At 35.9% G+C, this 25,262-nt stretch overlaps 1 protein-coding gene across 7 annotated transcripts in view; it reads right to left on the reverse strand.

The window, feature by feature from the left end:
* LOC113234457 (la-related protein 1) overlaps positions 1-25,262 on the reverse strand; it is a 156,928-nt gene that overhangs the window by 25,046 nt on the left and 106,620 nt on the right. For 4 of the 7 annotated variants that reach the window (XM_026469769.1, XM_026469768.1, XM_026469767.1 and 1 more), the window contains exons 4-12: positions 19,803-19,919; positions 18,189-18,279; positions 16,457-16,564; positions 14,076-14,248; positions 8,487-8,674; positions 7,401-7,590; positions 6,674-7,030; positions 5,970-6,139; positions 1,265-1,372 (exon numbers count right to left, since the gene is read on the reverse strand). In XM_026469769.1, the coding sequence (XP_026325554.1) occupies positions 1,265-1,372; positions 5,970-6,139; positions 6,674-7,030; positions 7,401-7,590; positions 8,487-8,674; positions 14,076-14,248; positions 16,457-16,564; positions 18,189-18,279; positions 19,803-19,919 (1,502 nt within the window). Of the gene's footprint in view, positions 1-1,264; positions 1,373-5,969; positions 6,140-6,673; positions 7,031-7,400; positions 7,591-8,486; positions 8,675-14,075; positions 14,249-16,456; positions 16,565-18,188; positions 18,280-19,802; positions 19,920-22,196; positions 22,287-25,262 lie in introns of those variants that run through there. The other 3 variants (XM_026469772.1, XM_026469770.1, XM_026469773.1) reach the window with 3 other exon arrangements.

Consider the following 25,262-nt stretch of genomic DNA (forward strand, 5'->3'; position numbering starts at 1 on the left):
AATTTTATTAATTTATTTTAATGCTAGACTAATGCATTCCTATATTTGAGGCCTTTAAAAGTCTTAAAAATGTATATAAAAGGATTTTCATTTTTCTTATAATCTATTTCACCGACTAACTCCGTAGACGCTGTTGGATAACGATGTCGTATCCGAATTCGAACGGAATAGCTCGGAAAGCGCCCTTCGATTCGAGAACGATATCCAGTCGCGTGATTCGGTTAAAATATCGAAGAGTTCTGAATCGGGGTCCTGGTTCGATTTCAGGTAAAATCAATTTGGGAAAAGAACTTTCCTAAATTGGGTCTGGTCTAAGTGGTTTGGTGTGTTACTCATAATAGGAACAGGGAATTCCCAAGGTTAAGCCCAGGTAATTGGTATGGGTATACGGCGTAATATTATTATACTTAGTCTCTGGGTTTTCTTCCTTTTTCACAGCCTGATGGCTGGTTTTAACCACACTCGGTCCGTAAGTGTGAACCGAAATGGGTGTGTACTAAGAGCCCACTTCGTTCTCATTCATCAGAATGAAATTTTTAATTATCGTTTCTCATCTTCATGAAGAAAAATAAATAAAACAAGCTGAGCCTCGATTGTAACGATGTGAATTAGGAATTATAATCTAGTGTCTAGCAGTTGACACTATCATAATTTTACAAAATGAACATTGCGTCTTTCTAATTATAGAAATTATTTACCACGTACTATTAAATAAAAAAATATACAAAATATTGAAGAGATATAAGTACATAAATAATTTAAACTTAACTTTTAATCATCACAAATAAATATTTAAACAAAAAATTCGAAATTAATATTGTTTCCACTGCGTCTGAGTAACTACTTTAAAATTGCTGAATTTGACATAAGTACAATATTATTTTAATGCCGAAGTCGCGTCATAGTACGAATTCAGTGAATAGTCACAAAGCTGCCAATAAAACATTACAGTATCGAGATCTAAAGTTTTCGCGATTTCCGGACTTAAATCGCGTATTTTTTTTTTTTCAAACAAATCAACGTTTCGGTCAATCAACCGTGACCGTTAAACCTGTAAAGGAATATGCGCGATTTAAATCCGGAAAAATAGTTTCATTTCGTTATTACACTTTTAACATTATATTATGATTACTTTAAGCGCGTCATGGTACGAAAAGTCAATGTAAGGTTAAAGTAATATTGCTTTAAGAGGTTGTAGTAGGCCCCCAGGCGGAAGTTGCCCTAACTTATTATACAATGGGTGAAGTGTTTAAAAAATACGCACCTGGGCAAGGGCGGCGGCGGTACAGCCTTTAGTAGACTCGAGACAGGAGCGACAAGTGGACCACCCATCGTAGCTAGCGGGAAGATGCCCACCATCTGCTTCTTGCGTCTAAACAAACAATATATTTCAAGCTTTAAGGTAATTATTGCTAATTAAACAAATCATAATTCGTTTTGTCTGTAGCTGCATAATACATCCACAGTGCACAGCACAGCGCGCTGGCACACTCGAGGGAATTCTGGCGCGCACTTGCTGTTCACGAGTATCTATTGAGTCTCGCCACCACAACAGTTACATCGTGTCTCTGCGAGGGCGGCGCCACTGAGTCGACATACACTCATCACAATATTACTAAATACGAGTCTAATAAAGCCCAACAGAGCCTAAAATACACTGTAAGCGTTTTATAATAGGATATAATGCCCCATGATCCTGACACGAGTTTTACAATAACTTTTATTTTTAATAATATCAACTGACGAGACGAACAAGTCGTGCGCCTGATGGTAAGCTACACGCCTGTCCGTAACAGTTGCAGTGCCACTCAGAGCTTTAAATCGCAAAGATCTAAGGGACCCTGCCTCTGCGACCGTCACTCTGAGACGTAAGTTGACGGAAGTCTCGTGTGCGTGTAATTTCACCAGCACCCTTACCTTTCAAAATCAGAACACAGTAATGCACATGTTACTGCTTGGCGGCAGAAAAAGGTAAGGTAGCAGTACTTCCCTAGATGAACTCTTTCACAAGGAGCTCTACTGCTACTAAAGAGTAGCTTCCAAATGTGTATAGGAAAGGAAACTATTTTTTCTCGGACCTTAATCGCGTATATTCGTCTTTTCAAACCGGCTTGCCTAAAATATTCTACGATTTACTAAAAGACTGAACAAGATTGCGCGCATACTAGGAGTGCACGATATTCAAAAAAATATCGATATAAGCCCTCGATATATCGAATCATTCCGATATTACCGTATCATTCAGTATTGATTAGTATTTTATCCGATACATGAAAAATCGTACAAAGTTGAAAGTATACAATTCAAAATTGTACTTGCAGAAACGAAACGCACTTCGAACGCTGATTCGCTGGTCATCCGTTAGTGTAACGTAGTAGACCACTACTAGTGGTTATATTCTCATTGGCTGGCCGCACTCACACAACAATGTAGACAATAATAATATTGCCTATTGTGTGGGCGGTTGTATGTATGCGGCTAGCCACTGAGAATACAAGAATAAGAAATACATTAGTTAATTATGTCAAAACTGGTGGTTTTACTTATTTACTCTTAGTAAAATTTTCTTCCTTTAACCTTTTAGAATAATTTACGATATATCGAAAATATCGATGTTTTGTACCGATATATTTCGCAAATTATCGATACAACATTTCGATATATCACATCGGAAAAAATATCGATATATTTTTTACATGAACACCACTAGCGCATACCCCACCTGAAAAGCGTCAACTGAAACTCCTTGTCAGTGAAAAATTCTTCTTCGTCTTATTTACCCACCAGTCATATGCGTGCGGACTCTCACAGTAGGGTTTACTTATTATGTGAACAAATTATTACATCAATTCACATGACCCTGCTATATATAGCTTCATTTTCATACCGTAAAAGTAACTTGTAGAGACCCTTATGATCCGTATCGCGTAAAGACGCGAGTGGTTCGGTTAAGTCGCGTTCTATGTAACCTCGGGTTATTGCATCGCTAACACGTCTGTGCATAGCGACTGACGTACTCGAGGTATGCCGCAAATTAATGTGCTTATTTACCAGGGTTCAAAATTATCAAATTAACTATTCTTTAATAGTAATTATGATAATTATACGATAATTATCCATGCTGATTCATAGTTTTGTCTCTTTAATTTTTTACTAAACTGACAAACAGTGATAAAGCGACACGAAGAATAATCTTTAGGAAACAACGATAACGATTTGGTTTGTGATCGATTATATCCGTATGACGTATCCAAATGGAACAAATCGAACTGTGAACTGGCAATGGATACTATCCCAATTTTGACAAATTTACAGGTGAAGAAAAAAATATTTGAATCATCTATATAGCAACTGGTTTATTAAATAAAAATACGAAATTTTTAAATATTTTTATTATACATGTATGTATGTACACTACGTATTTTAATTTAATAAACCTGATGCTATATAAATGATTTCTTCTTCATCCTGTAAAGTTGTCAAAATTGAGATAGTTCCGGTTGCCAGTTCACAGTCGAAATATAAATCTCAAAAGTCACAAACCAAATCGTTATCGTTGTTTCCTAAAAATTACTTCGTGTCTAGTGGATTTATCAGTTTCTCATTGTGGTCATAAATTATTTTTTTTTTTTTTTTATATCAGGTAGCAAAGACCCATATATACATACCTTATAGACTAACATACATAACAATATAAAAACAAAATACACCTATATTATATATACTTTAAAACTAACACACATACAATATAATAATAAAAACTAATCTACACGATTTCACTTATCGTTTTTTTAAAGAGACGTATCCATATTTAAGAAATGTCATTGCTAGCGGTAGCATTTTGTCATTCCATTTCATTTTATACATAATAAGATAATTATCCAGGTAATTAGTGTGATAATTATTAGGATAGTTATCATTTCGAACCCTGTTATTATTGTTGATACAAAGTCGAAAACAAAGAAAAAATCCTACGTTTTTACTGGACTCAAATCATGGTCAAAATTTCGAATTAATTTTTGTACATAAATTCCGAAAAATTCAAGAGGTGCATGCCCGGATTCGAACAGGGTTGTTGCTAATGCAGGTTTTAAACACATCAGTGGATGCTGATACTGAGTTAAAAAAATTTTATTTAAAAAAATAAAGCGAAAAATGTACAACCTTACTGAATCTATCATATATAAAAATCCTTTCTATTATCTTTGGTATTGAAATAAAGTATTATTAAAATGATTTTGTGATTTATTCATTAACAAAAGAATCTATCTTCATGAAAACAATCAATCTGCCTATAGTCTGTCTTTTTTGAAGACAAGAGTAAAATTACAGATCCTTGCGCAATAGTGTTGCTCGCTTGCGAGCTGCTAGTGATTCCAGTCGATAATATTCTATTGACTATCGACTGAATATTGGTCACGCTTTTGGAATAAATAGCCGAGTTTGTTTAATTTGAATCATCCTCAGCCCATTATTCATCCAATTACTGAGCACAATTTCATTTAAAATGTAAATTTTTGTAAGTTCATACATACGCTGTATTTAGAAAAAAAACAAAGAGGAGACATATTTTAAAGTTTTTCATTTTAATTCAATACAGATAATCAAATCCTGCTATTCTTGTTAAAATGTATGTGAATAGACATTGATCTCGATACTAGAAGGCCAAATGTCAAAATAAGAATAAAGAAGGCAATAACGCAAGAACGTCGTAACTTTCACAATTCAGTAATTTTTGGCAATATTTCAACACAATCTATTGATAAAACTATCGATAAAACTACATAAAAATTTCATGAAAACCGGCAACCCTACAAATGTAATTTTATTACAACTTCAAAAAAGACAAACTATAGCTAAACCGTCGTGGAATTTAATCAAATTTATATGTCAAAAACAACAGCTGAGCTGCCTTTTCGGCTTACAGTCTGTTTCCGGCTGGTTTGTAAATTATTCCAGCGTGCCTTTTAGGTCATGTCACGACTCGAACATCCGCAAAGAAAATCAGTATCGATCAATGCGGATGCTCATGCTAACGCGGATATTTTGAATAATTTTGAAAAATCACTCAATTACTCCATTTAATTCTGTTACTTCAACCAACCACACGACTCGATATCTTTTCATCCCGTACACAACTCCGCACAGCACACTCGCATATTCTTTTGCTTCCTTGGTACATTCATTTACTTTCAATTAAACTCTACTTTGCATTATTTCGCTATGAATAAAATAGAATGTAAAAAGTAACCCGCATCCTCTCCAATTCTTGTAACTCCATCTACAATATTAGTAGATACAGTTACAACAATTGGAAAGGATGTGGGTTATATTTTTCCGTATCTAAATGGAACAATAAACGTTTTTGACGGAACTCCGCTTATGCCATTTTTCATGAGGGGTGCGAATTTGTTTTTATCATACCAAGCAACTGAACGAAGAAGTCGTGCTGTCTGCTACACGGTTGTCCATAGCAAGTGTAGTGCCGCTCAGAGCTTTAAATCGCAAAGATCTGAGGGGCACTGCCACTGCGCCCGTCACCCTGAGACATATGTTGACAAGTCCGATGTGCCTGTAATTTTACCAGCACTCATAAATCCACAAAGTCTGCAGATATTGTAGAGTACATACGGGTGAAAGCCAAAGCTGCCCTGAGAGTCGAGCAGTTGGAGTCCTACCACAAGGTGAATTTTAATTCATTTGTGGTGAAAGTACCAACTCAACATCTGTCGACTTTCATGAAGGAGGACTTACATCTGTCGGCCTTCATGAAGGAGGACTTTTGGCCGAAGGGTGTCATGTTTCGGCGTTTCCGAGGACGGCTATCGGACACCAACGTGGCATCGCACGTGTAAAGAAGTAAATTGTTTTTATCATATTATGTATGTTACTTTATAAGGTATGTGTTTTACGGGTTTTTTGTAACCTGAAAATGAATAAATAAATAAAAATAAATCAAATTAACACACCGTTTCTCTCCCGTCTTTTCTTCACTGCTCTCGTGCAGTGGAGGGTCTTCGTTCGAATCCTTTTCTTCTACCTTCTCCTTCTGTTCTGGCTTTTCTTCTGGGACTTCTTCGGGAGTCAGGGACTGCTTTAGGTCGTTTATCGGTTCTGGTTGCGGTTCTTGTGGTGTTTGCTAAAATATAATTAAATAATAATTATTTTTCGGATAACATAAATCCATATTTAATTAGCAGTGATCGGAATTAATGGAGTTATTCTACTTAAAATATGAACGTTTTCTTAGTATGGACATACCCATTTCGTAATATGACCAAAAAAATCACTGAATTCATATTACTATATTGGTAACGCCAGATAATTTATATGTGAGCTCGCATCTCCTTTTCATTTCCTATCCCAATCCGTGCTACGCCAAAGTTGCATAAATCGCCAGTGACTTTAAAATAGTGTGTGTGACGTTACAATTAAATTTAACACTTAGAAAAAAATCCTTCGACCCGGCCGGATTCGAACCGACGTCTTCCAGCAAACCGTGCCAGACGCTATACCAGCTAAGCCACGGAACGAATTAGCAGACCTCACGAATTTTTCTATGTGCTTGTAGTCGGATCTTTTATATTTGGTTTTCCAACTACTTTTTAGCCATAGTGCCATCTATGGGAAATCTGAAAGTATTCACGTGTTTATTAAATTTTGTACAACTCGCCTGTATAGTTTCAACAGCCGTCACTTTTTCTTCTATACTCGGCGCCTCTTGTGTCTCTGCCTCTTGCTTGTCCGCAGTTTGGTGCGGTTGGTCACTCTGAGGTTGGTCACTATGAGGTTGATCACTTTGAGGTTGGTCACTTTCAAGTTGGTCACTTTCAGTTTGGTCGCTTTGAGGTTGGTCATTTTGAGGTTGATCATTTTGAGGTTGATCACTGTGAGGTTGGTCACTTTGAGGTCGTTCAGTTCGAGGTTGGTGGGCCTGATGTTGGTCAGGCTGGTGTTTTTCGCCTTCTTCATTACTCACAGTGTTAATATCGAGGATCGGCCACTTTGTTGGTTCGAAAGCTGTTCGTACCTGAACAAGAAAATAAAACACTTCATGCTCAAAGTACCAATAAATTTTAGTGAGAATATTGTCTTTGGATGGCTGGATATTTTTAATCATTTAACGTACTAGAAAAGAAAAAAATTTAATTAGAATTGTTTATTTTCTTCTTTACCTTGTCCTATACAAGGATGAAAGCGGTCACTATGAAATGGGTTAAACTGAAGTTAATAATTTTGAGTTTAATCTGACTGTAATTAGTTATTTGGTAACTTTTATTCGCCTACAGTTTTTAATAGATCACTGCAAAAACGGCCACTCGAAACTTGGTAACTTTTAAAGTCGGTTACTGTAAAGTTGGTTATTTTGAGGTTGGCCAAAGAAAGGCAGATTGTCTTACCTTGAATCCCTGTATAAGCTGCAGCTTATCAGAGTCCCTGATTGCATCTAGCACCAATTGTACGTCAGCTGTGAGTGCGCGGACGCGGTGGAAGGACGCAATCAGCGTCACAGGAATCGTGCCATCCGCCGCCATCTTGCGGCGGAGGAAGAAATCGCGCGCAAGGTTGTCCGGGCTGAAGTAGTACTCTCTGAGAATGTAAATGTTTTTTCTTTGTATCTTCAAATAATGACAGCCTATGAGAAACAGCAGTACGCTTTGTACATTCTGGACTTCGGATCATTCTTATCATACACGCCATATGGTTCGGTTTAAATCTTATTGTGAGGGTGCTGTTGTAAACCATTTTCCTGTCGATGTTTTGTTGAACATAAAACATTTTGATAGTTATAATAATTCATTTAAATTCATTTGTGAACAATCAATTTTTTTGTGTTTTTGCGAACTCCGTATGCAGTGGGAGGCCGCAAGATCGCTTTTGGTAGCTGGCCATAATAGTTTTAATTTCAAATAACGTTGTCTTGCTTTTAATTTATCTCTTTCCTGTTGACATGTAGATTCAGCACCTCTACCACGAGATTAATCTTGATAATACAATTTAATATTTTTATAGATAGGATAGTTTTTTCTTGTGACCGCCAGGGGTTGCTATACATAGTGTCTTCAAGGGCGCTTTCAAATGAGACGCTTGTAGAAGCGCGTCAGTGAAATCCAAGGGAAGTGTAAACATTAATGCGTCGAACAGGCGGGAGTTCACTATTTGTCATATTATATACTATGTGACTGTTTTTTTTACACTTAATTTATTTAGGGGCTTTTACCATTGTTGAACATGTTTTTTTTATATATTAGAAAAAAATACCTCAACAAATCACTTAATAAAACCCAGATAGATAAATCAAAATACAACCTAATTAAATATGTATGCATAATCTCCGCGGCACTACATGTAGGCTACAGCAAAACAGATTGAAACCACCCAACATTAAATGTACGGAAACCAGTCTGTGCAAATAACCGCGCTCTGATAGGTTCCGTCCGTGCTCCATGAGCGAATGATGTGATATCGCAAAGTAAATTACTTACATCTGTTTCCTGATAAGGTCCTTCAGCGTGCTGGTGTCAAGGCTCATGCCGTAGGGGGCCCCCGTTGCGGTCGCGCCGTAGTAGAACGCCTGCGCCAGAGGCGGCGCCAGTGGCGGCATTGCCCCCAGCGCACCGTAGTGGAGGACCAGGCCCTGTGCGACGCCCGGCACTGTCTGAGCTGCGCGGAGCTAGGGGAGGAGGGGAGCGTGAGATGAAAGGGAGATGAGAGTCTGATGCTACCTTAGGAAGCTTTTTTATTCTTGATTGAAACTTTTACATATTTTCTCTATTATCTTTTATATCGAGTTCGTAGCTAACTTAACAAATATTACGCGGTTGAAATTGCTCACGCGCAACTTTTGTGCAGTCGCGACAAATTGCACATCATGGTTTAACAGTCGTAACTCAAAATGGTGGAATTGAGAAAATACGATTTGGAAGTTCAAAAGGTTCAAGGTAAGCGATTTTTTTATTGGGAACTTTACATGTATATATAACAAAGTTCCGGAGTTTATATTAAAAATTATCATTTCCTAAGTTTAAAGTTTACATTAAAAGTATTTTAATTAAAAATTCATATTACAAAATTGAAGACTACGTATTAGATAAAGATGTATGGAAGACGACATGGGTCTAGATTCCACACAAATTTGATTCAAAGTGCATTCCATAGCATTTAAGTTTATTTGAAAAGATCAATCCTCAGAGTTTCATTCTCATTGTTCTCAGCGAAGTCAGCATAATGAACGATCAGTAGCTTAAAATACGACGTTTTAAAGTTTAATTTATTTTACCTATGCAATAAATTATTCTTTGACTTTGAAAAAATTAGGAAATTAAACTATTTTTCCGGATTTAAATCGCGTATATTTGTTTTTTCAAACAAACCGACGTTTCGGGCCCTTTACAGGTACCATGGTCACGGTTGTTTGAAAAAAATAATGAAAGTAATCAATATTTTCGTTAATAAATGGATAAGTAAATATTATGTAACAAAAATAATCACATTATTCGTAATAACATCCATTCATTGTTTTTTTAAACATCCAAATCGTGTTTTTCCAATTCCACCATTTTTGAGTTACAACAGTATTCCGTTTCAAAAGCGAAATGTTAAGGGTATTGTGCGCTGTACAAGCTCCATACAACTAGCTACAATAATGAAAGTTTTCTAGAGTTTTCCGCGACCAAAACAAAAGTTTTTGTTTATGTTGTACGGACAAAGACACATCAGACTACACATTTTTGTTCGAAAATCGCCTCCAGTGCAACGGAACAAGATACGTCAATGTCTAGCTTGATGTGCTGGCGTGTGTACATATTATAGTACTGCGAGGTTATTAGCATTTTACAAGTAACTATAGATTTAAAAAAGAACACGTTTTAATAGATTTCATCTCGACAATTATTCATCAGACTCTCAAGGTGAATTTATGAAACACCGATGTAATATTCCAATATTAGTACCATTTATACAAATACATAGTAATTAAACAACATCTAGTATATTTATTTCAATATGAATAATATTAATACATAGAAATAAAGGACGTATTTTTTTTATTTCACGATATTTAAAGGGACATTCTACTGATCAATACTCAGAAGTTTTACTATAGGTTTTAACTTCTAATCGGCATAAAAAAATTCGTCAAAAGTGTATTTAGGTTATTTTCAAATTAGTTTTCTGTACTTAATTTCGGTGGCAATTTTTATTTGAATATTCTGGAATATTATCATTAAATGTTATTTAATATTCGACAGTATTATAAATCTAATTCAAATAACCAGACATAAGTGTATCAGGTATGAGATATTAATATAAATGAAACTACTAATATTTATTGTTGACTGCCTAAAATTCTGTTTAGTTTTATTACTAAATATTCCTAATCTTATTTTATTAATACAGTTAATAAAGTAAGGACATAGTGCCCTCAAAATGTTGCAGTGCTGCGGAGTGTGTTACATGTGAAGTACAATTAGCATAAGAACACCTGTTATATAACCATGTAACTTGCAAATAAAAAATATGAGTATTTAATATATCACGATAACAATATACTCGAATACTTAAATAATAAAAAGTGCCACCGAAATTAGGTAGAGAAAACTAACCTGAAAACTACCCATTTAGTAAATATTCAAACATATCTTCTTGAACTAAATGTTAGGCTAAGCTCCCCCAGAATTTCGCAAAATATGCTTTGGGTTCTAGGTCCGATTCGAGTCATGGTTCGTTCAATAATGAGTCTTGTTATGTAGAAACCGAATATAGAGGGGAAAAAGTGAACCAAATTTTCCTCACGCATAAATCTTAAATCTGTTATTCCATACATATTGGCAGGGCTGAGCAAAATACGTACTATGTTTTAATTAAAACATGAATTACAAAATATGTTGTAATTGTATTTAAAATACGAAATACAAAATGGTTTTATGAGACACATAAAACTTTAAATTTTGAAATACAAAATAAAAAATAGGTACAGTAATACAAAATAGGTACAGTATTTTGACGGCATTTATTTAAAATACCTAATACAATCATTACAACAATTTCGAACAACAGAAAGTATTTGCAAAATCAATTACAAAATATATTTTTACGTAGTGATTGAAATATTGCGAAACCCATGAACATTTACCATAAAAAATTCTTGCCATGTTTTTCGCGGGTCGAAGGGGGTCTTAGTAGTAAAACTTTTTTGTATTGATGGACCGGTGCGTCACGTCCCGAAACATGGTGAAATAAAAAATTACGTACATAATAATAAAAAAATAAACCAATGTCCCTTGCGATGGTTTCACTTAACTTTGAGCACCACATGACATGTTTTAGTAGATGGAACAATAGTTATTGTTTATGATATTAGTATCACACAAATAACCCTCTATATACTGTAGTTTACTAAAACACAGCTCTGTTTCGGTCCACCTTGGTAGATGCAGGGCCGAATTCAATGAGTTTTGGAACGAGTAGCACCTACAAAGCTCATGCGTTGTTCGAGGCCTGCTAGTCGCCGAAACATAATACATACAAGCAGCATGGCGGAAGATGATATTATTGATTTTTCGAAACAGTAAACTACAGAAATTAAATTGCATGTTTACGAATAACTTCATAATTAAAAGGCCTGTTACGTCAGTTTCAAATTCCGTTCCACAGAGTTTAGATGACATATGTTCATAACCTGATACTATATAATTTTTACTATGGTCCCCCTGAATTCTTTTTAATTGCGATTTAAGGGTGTCCCCATTGCAGAACTTGTTTGGTTTCATGTTTTTTTCTTTGTATTTAAAAGAGGGCTTTATGTTTACAGATATGATGATATAATTTTTTTATATGCAGAAATAATATGATGTAAATGATAAAGCTATGAAGCCATGATTGATTATACAATAGATATTTATCTAAAGTGGCACTCAAAATGTATGAAAAATGATAACTGAATGGGTAGGTACGGATCTAATAGGGACACATTTTGGTGTAGACATTCGTCTCGTTGAAACTGAGAAAAGCGTTTACACCATGGACAATACATGCTCAGACTTTATGTATGCCCAGTAAATCAAAAAAAGTTTCAGTGCATGCAAATTTTAACACAAAATGCAGATGGTAAAATTTACAATGCACCAAGGCCCAAGTCTACTAATTTGCTTTCTTCTTGAATACTAGAAACTGAATGCTAAACGTAAGGAAATCCTGCCAATAACAATATATTATCGACACTCAACTGAGATGATTTAAAATTAGCAGCCTTGGGGTCAAGTAAAAAGGACCTATATTAGTAATTGGACGTAGTTAAGCAAAAAGGGTCCAATCCACAAAATTATAAAAAAAATTACTTATATGTACCAAACGGTTCCTAAAGTCTAATCTCTTATATCACCAATAAAAATCCAACATAAACATAAATATCTCTGGAGATACATGACATTATAACTTTTGAAAATAAAACAAGAGTGACATGAAGAGTGAGTAAAACACTTTTAAACTTTAAAGTGCCATATCTCGAAAGTAATGAGTCTCGGATGTGCATTGGATCCTTTTGGTTTAACTACGTCCAATTGTAGTACACTAATCTCATAGATGTTAAGACTTTCGTGGTTATTCACTAAATGGTTATCACTAATTAGAGGTTTGTTACCACGGTATGGCTTCTTTATATTTTCCCGATATTCCGGAACAGTAGCCGGATTTACATTTGTCTGACGTATCGTGTCGTGACGCGTCAGAATGGTTTCGGTTTCATACCTACAGTACAAGCCGTCACGTCAGATTGCGACACTCTAATATAAATATAACTATATTGAATGTATGACAACCGATACCGTACCGACACGGCACGTCAGACAAACGAAAATCCGGCTCGCATTTTGATTACGTTGATCGGCCAGCGGCAGACGACAGTTTTAAAAACAGATTTATCTGATTACCTTTATATATTTCATTAAAATGAAATTGCATAATTTATTAGTTATTCAATGCCACTACAATATTGATAAAAATGGAAAATTTTTGATTAATATCTTTGACTTCCTATTTTTTTTATTAAATTATTATTTTATTCTATTGTATAAATTTAACTTTAAATACATAGTACATCAAGTGATTATAAGAAATATGTAAAATATTTTCATGCCAGGTTTTGGTGAAATATACGATCTAATATACTGCAATACCTTCATTGCTAACTACATTTTTCAACGAATAAATATGTTGTCTTCTAGTAATCTTCTCGATTACTTGTGGCTTTATCACTGTCACTCACTTTTTTTCGACAAACCACTAAATCCACACGTGAGAATAAAGTCGAACTCTTTTAATTTTTACTGTTGTAAACACTAAAAGCACAGGATTCAAATAAAAAGTAATCATACCGTGGTAAGAAAAATGTAATTAGTTATAAGCAATAACATTCATTTTGTGTTCAAATTTGCACGCGATAAAAAGTTAAAAACTATGCGGTTGGTTCCTGGTTAAAACGCGGTTGCTTATTTATATAATGGAAAGAATACGGGTCCTATCCGAGCCACAAGTTTTGGCCTGACATTAAATAATAGAAAATAAGTGTAGCAACAGATTAGACATTTTCGTTATTGGCCATTTTAAATATATTGCTTACATAAGTTGATATTATATTTCACAATATTTTAAAGGGTGATTGATTTTACACTAATAAAAACAACTTTTATGATGGGGTACCCCTTACAATAGTTTAGTATTGAACAGCGTTTTGAGAGTGGCGGGGGGTCCCCATAGTAAAATATGTTCGTACTCGTATCACCCTCATAAAGGCCGTGGAATTAAAAATGTCACCCTCATCATTTCATTATTTCTTATAATAAGGTTTTTAAGAAGTACAGACAGACAAGATCAGTAGTGGCTATTATTAACTCATGATTATACATAATCGATATAACACGTTTTTTACAAATTAATGCAAGCTTGCATTAATTGTAATGGAGACGAGATTTAGTTGGTCGTTTTGACGTCTTGTCTAAATGTTGAGTCGCTACACTTATTGGATATGTTTTCAACGTAATGCGGTTAGACTCTTAAAAGATTTTTGTCTCTCTTACCTGTGCCAAATCTGCATGATGGCTATAATCGTGGGGGTGGTGATACAACGGCTGCGGCGTGGGCAGCGCTGAAGCAGGACGGGGCACTGTTCTTCGGCCTCCTCGGCCTCTTGCCGCGCCACGTCCACGCCCTCCGCCGCGTCCGCGCTCCTCGCCGTTTAGTGACACTGTATCTGAAATAAGGAATTATAACAACTATAATAAACAGTAGTTCGCACTTTAAGGATGTTTGCTGAAGCCCGCAGTGATCATTTCCGAGATGCGGAATGCGCTGCATCACCAACAGAATCCGACAGCAACAGGTGATTGCGGACGGGTGTCATGGGAGTAGACATCCAAATCCGGAACGAATCGTTTTCAAAATCACTTACTTACTAAGCTAATTAATTAAGACAATTTGTTACTAATGATTACTATAGGTGATGTACGAAATAAACTTTTTAAATACTATATTTATTGGACTTATAGCTTACTATTCAATTAATAAACAAATTTTGTACCCAAAAACAAATTAAACTACAAAGGGCCCCCATAAATCACGATTAAAAATATTTCAGGGGGACCTAATAATAAACACAAATTTGGTTTCACGCTGTGAAGATGTCTTACACGGATGTCAGCTTATAAATTATAACTTTATACAATATATATCCAGACAGTGCACGGAATTTAGAAACTTTTTTTTAACTGATTGGGCAATTTAATTCCTAATGATTGGTTTTGAAAAATTTAAGTATCATTTGCCTTGATAGACCCCGTTATTATGAAAAATTATCAGGTGTTCCATAGTGATTATGTATATACATTATAGTCGATTAATATGCATAAAATAACTTGACAGGACGTCAGCTTACAAATTAGGACTATACTTTACAAACAGGCGGTAAAACCGAGGACTCCTACCTCATAAATATTGCGTAGAACAAATTTATGCTTTAATAACCAGTACGTAACTACTTATTACTTGCAATAAATAACCTGTATTTTATATCAAGATATTGAGATAACTGGATAAAGAAATCTCAATAAACATTAACTGTTATAAAAATTGTTATACCCGCACTGCGTAACCCAATATCTCTATTGATAAAGAGAAAAAGGCCTAAAGTACGGGAATACTATTCAAATTAGTTCATGTAGCCTTGTTAGGAGAATACTTGTCTTGTATATCGGAAGACCTGGGTTCGATTACCAACGAGGGCCTACACCACTGAGTCACTTTCGAGTCATGTCTGATTTAATTTAATAATTATCACATGCTTATGAAGATAAACACCATGATGAAATTTGAACGTAGTAGAATGCGAATAAAACTTCCAAACCTACACTGAGCAAGCAAGTAGACCGTGACTTAATCCATCTATAGAAGAGGTTCCGTGCCCACTAGTGGTACGTTTATAGGTTATGATGTCGATCAACTGTAAAACAAGTTCTACTGATGGGCGGGATTCCTCTACTGAATCCTCGGACATTCAGCTTGACCATGCTTCCTACAAGAAGACTCAGAGGTGCAGCACAGCCACCAAACTTACACCAAACTTTTGTAGTGCAAACTGTCACAGGAAACACTTTAGACCTGATTGTATTTAAAGAGGCGTGGGCGCTGGACGGCAGTTCTAATACACATTTCATCAAGGCTTCTGTATGCTACTGTTTGCTGGACATACGTATATTGTATATTCTCTACATTTAAATTAAATTAAATCGAGTTTTATTGACACCGCGCACTTCTTTCGATATATCACCACAAAGGGTCACCGTGGATCGTCAAACTCAACGCGCAATTATATTATGTCAGAAACGAACTAAATGCGATTTTTACTATCGGGTCCCCCCGTTACGGTGCCCCATAGTAAAAAATAATTATCTCTATAATCTCAGTACAGAGTACTAAAAAAACCGACCTCAAAAGTACGTTGAATTACGCCTATTTGCTAAGTTTTATTGAAATATCCTTAAATTCGCAACTATACAGGACTTGACACTGGAGATAACAAAAATCGGTTCTCACTACTCAAAGTATATGGAGAGAAAAACGCCTTGGATTGGAGAAATAGCAAAATCAACCATTAAAATAATTGCTCCTTAGTAAAATTTAGACGCTATTTATTAAAATGAATCTTCATGCGTGAAAAGCCACCCTTAGAGGTGGATGATTTTCTTCAAAATGAAATGAGACCACTATGGAAGTACCCCCTTTCCAACAAAAAAAGAATCATATAAATCGGTTCATAAATACTGGAGTTATCGCGTAACATACATAAAAAAAAAAAAACATACAGTCGAATTGAGAACCTCCTCCTTTTTTGAAGTCGGTTAAAAATATCGTAAAATATGTAAAGTACCGCCTCAAATTCTAGGTCATTTTTGTGCGTACATACCGTTGTCTGGCCTGGAGGAGTGCTGAGGCCCGTGCTTCCCTGGCCGGGTCTTCACATCGATGTCTAACGGCAACCATTTGTGCTTGCCCGACTTGTTGCCTTTTTTATCTGGAAATAAGGAAACAAGAATATTTTAATATTGCGTGTATGTAACTTCAAGAAAAGTATACTCGTTTTAAGCCATAGAGGGACTTTTGGAATCATCTAGAGTCTAGCATTTCGAGTCAAGCAATTTTTTTAACTGTTTTTAATTATTTATTAAAAATAAACAAATATTAGACATGACATACGTTGTTCTGATCCCAAAGTAAGTATCTAAAGCACTAGTGTTACGAAAATCGGAAACAACGACGGTACCACAAATGTCTAGACCTAGAATATAGAAAAGTTACTTTTCTATTTATATATTTATATATATTTACTCGGCCGGGGATCGAACCCGAGACCTCAGAGATGGCCACACCATAAAAACCGATGTGCAAGCCATTCGACCACAGAGGTCGTCTAAATTTATTGTGCAGTTTCGTTATTTTGCGTGTATGTTAACTGTTAAAATATATTCCCGAGGGTTTGGCACTCCTACTTTAGGAGTGACGTTGGCAGGCCGTATTTAAAGCCCTTCGCTGGGCAGTGTTACCTGCGGACCGTACTTTGCCCACCACCCTAGAGAATCGTTGGGAGGAAAGATATTGTATTCTACTCGAATATTATAAAAAACATTGTGGTAGTAAGTGTGGTAGTAAGTATTTTTGTTTTTTATGTGGTAAACGACACGTTTGATTGCCTCCTAATTTGAAAGGTTACCATGCTGTACTGCCACGCAGAGGTCCCAGATTCGATTCCCGGGTCGGGAGAAATATTTGTATGGCCTACATTTATTTCGTGAGTTTGGGTGTAATTTGTGGTTGTCTATGTGCATGTGCATGGCACCTGCGACACAGGGCTTCCCTAATGCGGGATATGTTGAGTGTGTGTGTGTACGTTTACCCATAGCAGTTGCAGTGCCACTCAGAGCTTTAAATAACAAAGATCCGAGGAGCACTGCCCCTGTACCCTGTGAGACACAGTTGACAAACAGTCCAAAGTCCTTGGCGGCAGAAATGGGTACTGTGGCAGTACTTCCCTGGACGACCTAAGTACAAAACCCTATAAGCTCTGCCTCCAAGCAGTAATGTAAGTATTAGAGAGTTTCTGTTTGGAAGAGTAAGGGTGCTGGCAAAATTACAGGCACATGGGACTTGTCAACTTATGTCTCAGGGTGGCGGACGCAGTGGCAGTGCCCCTCAGATCTTTGCGATTTAAAGCACTGAGTGGCACTGCAACATTACGCTCTGGCCACACAGAGGCGGCCGCGGAAGCGTTCCGGGCGCGGTAATCTTTGTAATGTACGAGTTTATATGAACCCTGGCACACTGAAACGCGCGGCCGACGCGCGACCTCCGCAAAAATTTCCGCGCCCGGAACGCTTTTGCAGCCACTTCTTTGTGGCCTAAGCATTATAACCAGAAATGGTTTTTTTTTTAATGTCTGCGTATCAGGCAGAAATAGGTATCTTCGCAGTACTGGCACGACAGACTTGCGCGAGCGCGTACTAGGAGCGTGAGATATTACTATTTTCTATGCGAGAATAACAGTATATCGCGCTTTGTCGCTCTTGTCATGCTAGCTCTGTAAGACGAACTCTTTCACAAGGAGCTCTACTGCTGCACAGTGTAGTGATAAATTGGTATACCTTTGTCTTTTTTATCCTGCTTATCTGTGTGGTTCTGCAAGTTCTCCTTGTCCCGCGCTTGGTGGTCTTCCGGTGGCTTACGTTCTTGATCCTGAAAATTTTTAATTGGGAGATTATTTACCATCTTATCCTTTATTGTTTTTATTTATTAATTTATTTGAATCTGCCTCGCGTTCTTGTGTTGAGAGTTCATTTATTTTTAACCTAATCGCTGTTTGTGCGCTTGTTTTAGTGCCTCAATATTATAGTTTTTTTTTTGACCTTGTTTCAGTCAGGAATTAGTTTTATAATAGATATTTAATTTTATAGTTAATTACTATAATAGATAGTTAATTAGTCAGAAATTGTATTTTATAATAGAATTGTAATTTCGGTGGACCCAAGGGCTTGTACTGGTAAGCCCAATTTGAGAATTGAATATTTTCTGAATTAGTTCTGGTCTAAATGTTCTGGGTAGTAACCCCTGAGTTTTATTCACTCTAAGACGACATCATAGTCTATAGTCTGTCTGTAAATAGTAGTAGATTTTTGCACAAAAGTGATTGGAGTCCATAAATATTCTATCGACTATCGACTGAATATTGGATGAATATATATGCAAATAGCTGCAGCCGTGGTAGTCTAATGGTTTGACCTACTGCCTCTCAAGCAGAGAGTCGTGGGTTCGAATGCTGGCTCGCACCTCTGAGTTTCTCGGAATTTATGTGCGAAATTTAATTTTAAATGTATCATTTATCAGTTATGGCCTAAACCCTCGCCTGAGAGGAGACCCGTGTCCAGCAGTGGGACGTATAAATGGGTTGATGGTGGTGGTGATATATACAAATAAGTTTCGCACATAAATTCCGAAAATCTCAAAAGGTGCAAAGATCGGATTCGAACCCAGGCTCTTTGCTCGGCTATGTGCATTAGCTGAGTGGATGGATCCTTTTGTGTACGCCACAGCAATACACATGACAGTATATGACAGCGTGTTGATTTATTTGTAATTTTAAAAGTTAATTTGGTTTTTTTTTTACTTTTATTCTTTCTTTATGTATATTTTCAATAAATGTTTTCTAATTTAAAATCCACCATTTCTTAAGTTTTGCCTCGGAACCCTCGATACGTAAATGTATAATTGTAATGTGGGTTAACACATTACAATAATTATACATTCAGTTGTGGCGTTACGTTATGGTATGTTGTGCAAATAGTGTTATTAGTCGTGCTAACGTCCTGTACCGAGAAACTTTTTCCTTGTCGGCGTGCTCCATTCTACAAATTGATATTAGTACTCAATTTTGTCTGTGGTAAGCAAGGTATGAAGGTACTCTTTAAGTAGGAAGGCTTGACACGCGGGAGTTCAATTTCCTACCGCTCAGTTGTTCTGTTTCATAGAGTAGCCCAAATGAAGAGTACGCTAGCATTTGTAAAATGGCTTGACATTTTTTTTCTCTTATGTTTAGGGGCGATTCTTTTTACAAATTCGTATTAGATATCAGCTACTCGTTTGCCTCTTTCAATATTCATCTCGTTCAACCTGTCACCCTGTACTAGATGTGGCTTACTATGTGAAGTTCATTCCCGTTTTAGAGCTAGGTAATGCATGTTTTTACGCATGTAAAAACTCACCGCGTTGCCATTGTGGTGTGTGGAATCTTCCTGTGGGGGCGGCGTAGAGTGGCAGCGTGCGCCGGCCACCGCCGCGCCCAGTGTCGGCCAGTCACCTATGTCCGTGAAGTCTGATGCCTGCAAGCGAATAAAAAAAACATATTTTTCAATGTCGATTAATGTACATGCTCAGATCGCAAAAAGAAGGGATAAAGAAAACGACATAGTAACTGTGGCTCTAGTGAAAAGTGGTGAATGAAGTGGGGTACAGTCAAGAGCACATCAAAATTGACACTGTACTTTGGACCGTTCTTATCATAAGCGGCATAGAGTTAGATTTAAGTGTCATGTGGACGTAAAAGCTTTCTTTGACCCATTTAAAATGTAGTAATTCTCTTAAATAAAAAAAAACGAACCTATCGTTATTCATAGTAAACCCGAAGATATCCCGCGCTCAACAGAAAACCTATCGAGAAACGTAGACGCATAATATACAACCCCTTTACTATACAATTGTATTTTTTTATTGAATTGAAGTTAAATAGGTTATGCTTATAACATTGTTCTGTATTTTCGTTCGTTTCAGATGTTTGTTCATAGTAGCAGAAAACAACAAGTTTTCAGTTTGTTCCCAAAAATAATAAAGAATTTGATGAATATTCCCAAATTTGCCAAACTCTGCCACGTAAAATACAACGTAATCGTGTGCTGCAGCAATGAAAATGAAATAAAAATAAAATTTGCCCAAATGGCAGAAACCTGCCACAAATGATCACATCTCAATCTCAATGTGACATTGACATTGGCAAGAGGCCTCTTGTCAAAATGTTCCTTTGCTAACTTTCATTATCTCTCATTTAAATATTGCCTAAATATTTTTGTCACATTGTGTATTATTTTAACTTTATGTCATTAATATTAATTAATTATTTCATTAGGTATTTTAAATTATAAAATAACTAATACTTTGGGTAGGTAAACATTCAATCATGCTTAAAATGAAACGTATGCGCAAGAACTTTACCTAATCTATGGTATGGTCGTGTTCTTGTATCTATTCTAAAACATATTGTGGTACAATTTCTTTACCCCCGACTTCTAAAAATATACAAAAATATATTGATCACTAGGCATAAACAAAGACGTAAAATTATACTAGCAAAGTCCATGAACGGCTCTTTATTGATTTTATAATTACTGGGTCAGCTTTCGCCATCCTTCTTTAAAAGAAAAATAATTTCAACTAAACTTGGCGATTTGACAATGTGGCAACTTGACAATGAAAAGTCGGAAATGGGGCCTAAACAAGTTAGCTGATATTTGTAGCTGATTACGTGCGCAGATTTATTTGCTTCTAATCTGTAAATGTCAATAATGACAGTAACGGATTATCAGCTAATATTACACCACAACCGCGAGATAGTCAATTTCAGATAAGATAATAAATATGTATGCCCTTTTCGCGCGTTGTGTAAATCTGTTACGTAACTTAATAGTTAAATTAACTAGATGGGTATTAATGAGGATCACAGAGTAAAAGTAGTGCAACCGCATTTTTTTTTCTCCAATATTAGGTAGGTAACACCACTATAGTGCGCTGATAGCCAAAAATTACTAGAGTTGCAACGGATATTCGGTTATTAAAACTTATACCTCTTGAAAGCATGTAAATTTAGTGAATTCTACACTGGTCTTGTTAAATGTACTCGTACTAGGTATACTATACTTTTGTGATTGTGAGTGCAACCTCGCCAACAAACCGCTTTCACAGTTTATTGAGAAATTGTATTATGTTCTCTTGTTTGTACGAAATAAATAAATAATTCGGTAAACGGTTTATTCGGCTTGTTTTTTGCTATTCGGACGAATACCTAAAAAAAAGGAAGAAATAAGAAAACAAACAATAAATTATTATGTAACTTTTACTAATGCTGAACATACATTATAACTTCGCGAAAGCGCAATTTTTCGCTTCCTTATTTAAAAAAGTCGGAGAAAATATAACTTGACTAAAGCTTGATTCACAATGTACAAATTGCGGCAAGATATTGTCAGAATTTGTGCATTGTGATCTACCTTTAGTCATTTTTCAAAAAAAAAATCCAAATATGTATCAATATCAAATTAAAACTACCATTTATTATGTAGTGACTAACTAAACTCGGACTAAATAAACGCTAACAAAATTAACCGATTAGTTATTATTTGCAAAGCAAAACAAAATTCAGTTTTTGAAAGTTTATCAAACTAAAGGGAATTTGAAAACTGAATCTCTTTTCTTTTAAAATTTTAGTGCCAATTTTCATGCGCTAATTTGGCCGAACATTCGGCTATTTGACCAGAGGCCGAATAAACTAGTTATTGCAACACTATATAAATTACGAATAATTTAAATAAATATAGTTAACCCATTACCTGCCCATCTTGTTCAATTTTGGCCCAACTTCTCCTGGACTTGGCCTTGCGTCTAGTTGTCACCCCGGCTGTCATTGCACTGTCAATTGACACTCACAGTGACATCACTCGTCAACTGTCAATTATCACAATCACTGTTCCTTTGTCATAATGTTAATTGACGACTTTTAATTTTCACACCCGTTTGATCTGTTTTTGAATTTAGTTAGTTTTTGTTACATGTGATGAAACTGTTGTTTATAATCGACACTTTGGGGAGGAAAGGGCGTAAATACCAAAATACAAAGTCTACTAGACCAGTGGAAATAAACCAATGTATAAAAATGGTTTTATGAAACCTTTTGGCTGATAACTAAATTTTTAGTCGACACAACGCCGGCTTTATTTATAATTAATACCTCCAATTAACACTATGCCAACTTAATTTTTGGACCAGTTCCGCTTTTATTTTGTTTTTGTTTATTTTTTGACAAAAGTCGGGAAAAAATGAAAAATAACAAAAAATAACCAAAAAAAATAACAGAAAATAACCAAAAAAATAAAGTTGGCATAGTGTTCATTGGAGATATTGATATCGACTTTAGAAATTTGAAATGTGGTAAGGACACTTTCCTGTACGACATAATGTCCCTTACGTCAGAGTGTGATTTACGACATTTTAAAATTCGATATATTACAAAATTGTTACCCTTATATCGACGGTAGAAATTTGAAATGTCTTAGATATTTTGTTAAAAGGAACTTTTTGTCGTAAGGGAAAATGTCCCATACGACATTTCAAATATCCACCATTGAATATTAAAGGTGTGCGGCATATATAGGCTTCGGGTGTTACCCACACGCCTCCAAAGAAATGTATTCGTCGCGGCGGAAGCGAATTAACGGGTTATTGCTTCACAACATCATATATTGACGCAGCTGTATTTTCGATCACTAGAACTGCCTCTGTGGCTGAACAATTACCATGCTGAGGTCTCGGGTTCGATTCCCGGGTCGGGAGATACATTTGTGGCCGACATTTATATCTGTCGTAGACTTTCCCTAGTGCGGGGCTATGAGTGTACGCAAAACTAGGGACGACATAAGCGCAAGTAATCCACTTTGACCGCGCGCCAGGGTATTAATTGCACCTGGGCGCTGAATAGACAGACGGAAGGAGCTATGAAAATTGAACCCAACTACATACACAAGTCTTTTTTGATAAACTATTAAACTCTTTCTGCCCCGAAGTGTCGATTATTTACTATGTTACTGTAGTGACTATTTTATTTTGTGCTTTGGTGACAACTTTCATAATTATTATTATTTTTACCTCAACAACTAACCTATCCATTGTTAACAACGACAAATTTAATTAACAGAGCCTCTAACATCAATTGTTCTGTTTCTAGTAAGTAGTAAAATTATAAAATAAAAATTCAGTTATATGACTAAAACGATTAAATGTGAGAGCACTACAGCGTTGTGGTTTTGAAGGGAACGAAAGCTTGTGAAATTACAAGCACACGGGACTTGTCAATTTATGTCTCAAGGCGCTGTGGCAGTGCACCTCACATCTTTGCAATTGAGTGCAGTGGCACTCAGAGCTTCCACCAAGTCGTGCCTTACTTTGAGTTCAAAGATATATTTATTCTCAATAAAGCAATTGTCACTTACATGAGAACTTAAAAACTAATCAGTAAATTAACAATATTCCGGTCCAAGCCGTGGTCTATTAATGAAATACCACCATTAGATACAAACATAACGACTTATCTGAAAAACATAGTCCGATGTGATTATATAGCGAACAGTCTTCAATCAATCTTATTTCGTATCGGAAATATAAAATCGAACAACGGTCGATCTGACATCCACAGCGAAGAAGAACGAACGAAATGTACTATGTCCTGAGAACAAGTAGTCTAGCACATACATCTTTGTTATACGGATGAGTCGATAAGTTAAGAGTTCAACTGTTTACGAATTTACATTATTATTATACAAATTAAATCTTTATTTCAGTAGTGAATGGTCGTTAATAATATGTTTATACAATTTTGATTTATCCTTCTTCCTTCAGATACTTCACATTTGACGGCAGTTTGTTAAAGATTTGCACTCCTACAAAACCTATCGACCTCTTGCCGTGGTTAGTTCTGATCATGGGCAGGATTAGATAATTGGCTCTGCGGCTGATATTGTATTTATGTGATTGTCTTTTTTTTACGAATGTAAGCTCAGTGTGAATGTTCCTGTGCAATATTTTACGAATAAGAATGCATGTTGTGTAATTGTATAATTGTATAAAATTAATATTACGATGCCTTACTGTGTCAAACTCGTATCTTATAAAGAGTGATTTTTCAGGAGACGCAAAACTTTCTATTTATTTTAAATTTCTTATCAAGGGTGTTAATTTGGAGGCACTACCTTAAGAATAGGTAAAGGCCAGTACATAAATATGAAGGCAATTAAATCAGCCTGCAAAATTTGTATATACAATGCATTTTCTACATTTCAGTAACTTTGTGCTTTAAGATGAGAGTTTGAGAAAGCAAGCGGATGTCATGAGTGTTGTGTGTCGGTCTAGTGAGAACCCTAGTGCATAAATAAATAATGAAGATCAAGTGCGGGTAGTTAGAAAAACTCGCACGGCTAGAAGATGCTGACACCCGCCTCTTCAGTCCCTTGAGAAAGCAAGGTGACGAAATGCGAAAGTATCTCTCTGTTACGTTTTCACACGTAAACTGCTGAACCAATTTTGATATAGATATAGATGAAAACTAGGAGAAGGACATAGGCTACTTTTGTCACGAAAATAAATCTTAAAGAGGGTGAAAGTTTGTATGGAGAATCAATAAAATTATGAAAGTTGGTATAGTACAGTAGACTACTCAAAGTATTTATTCTATGCAGACGTAGTCGCGGGCACCGGCTAGTTCAATATAACTAACAAAACACATCGAGTTCTTAGGTTTTCGCGATTGTTACACATAGGAAATGAAACTATTTTTCCGGATTTAAATCGCGTGTATTTGTTTTTTCAAACACACCAACGCTTCGGGCCCTTTACATGTCCCGTGG

The sequence above is a fragment of the Hyposmocoma kahamanoa genome, unplaced genomic scaffold, assembly GCF_003589595.1.
Source record: "Hyposmocoma kahamanoa isolate Upper Pololo Valley unplaced genomic scaffold, ASM358959v1 84, whole genome shotgun sequence".
Classification (NCBI taxonomy): Eukaryota; Metazoa; Arthropoda; class Insecta; order Lepidoptera; family Cosmopterigidae; genus Hyposmocoma; species Hyposmocoma kahamanoa.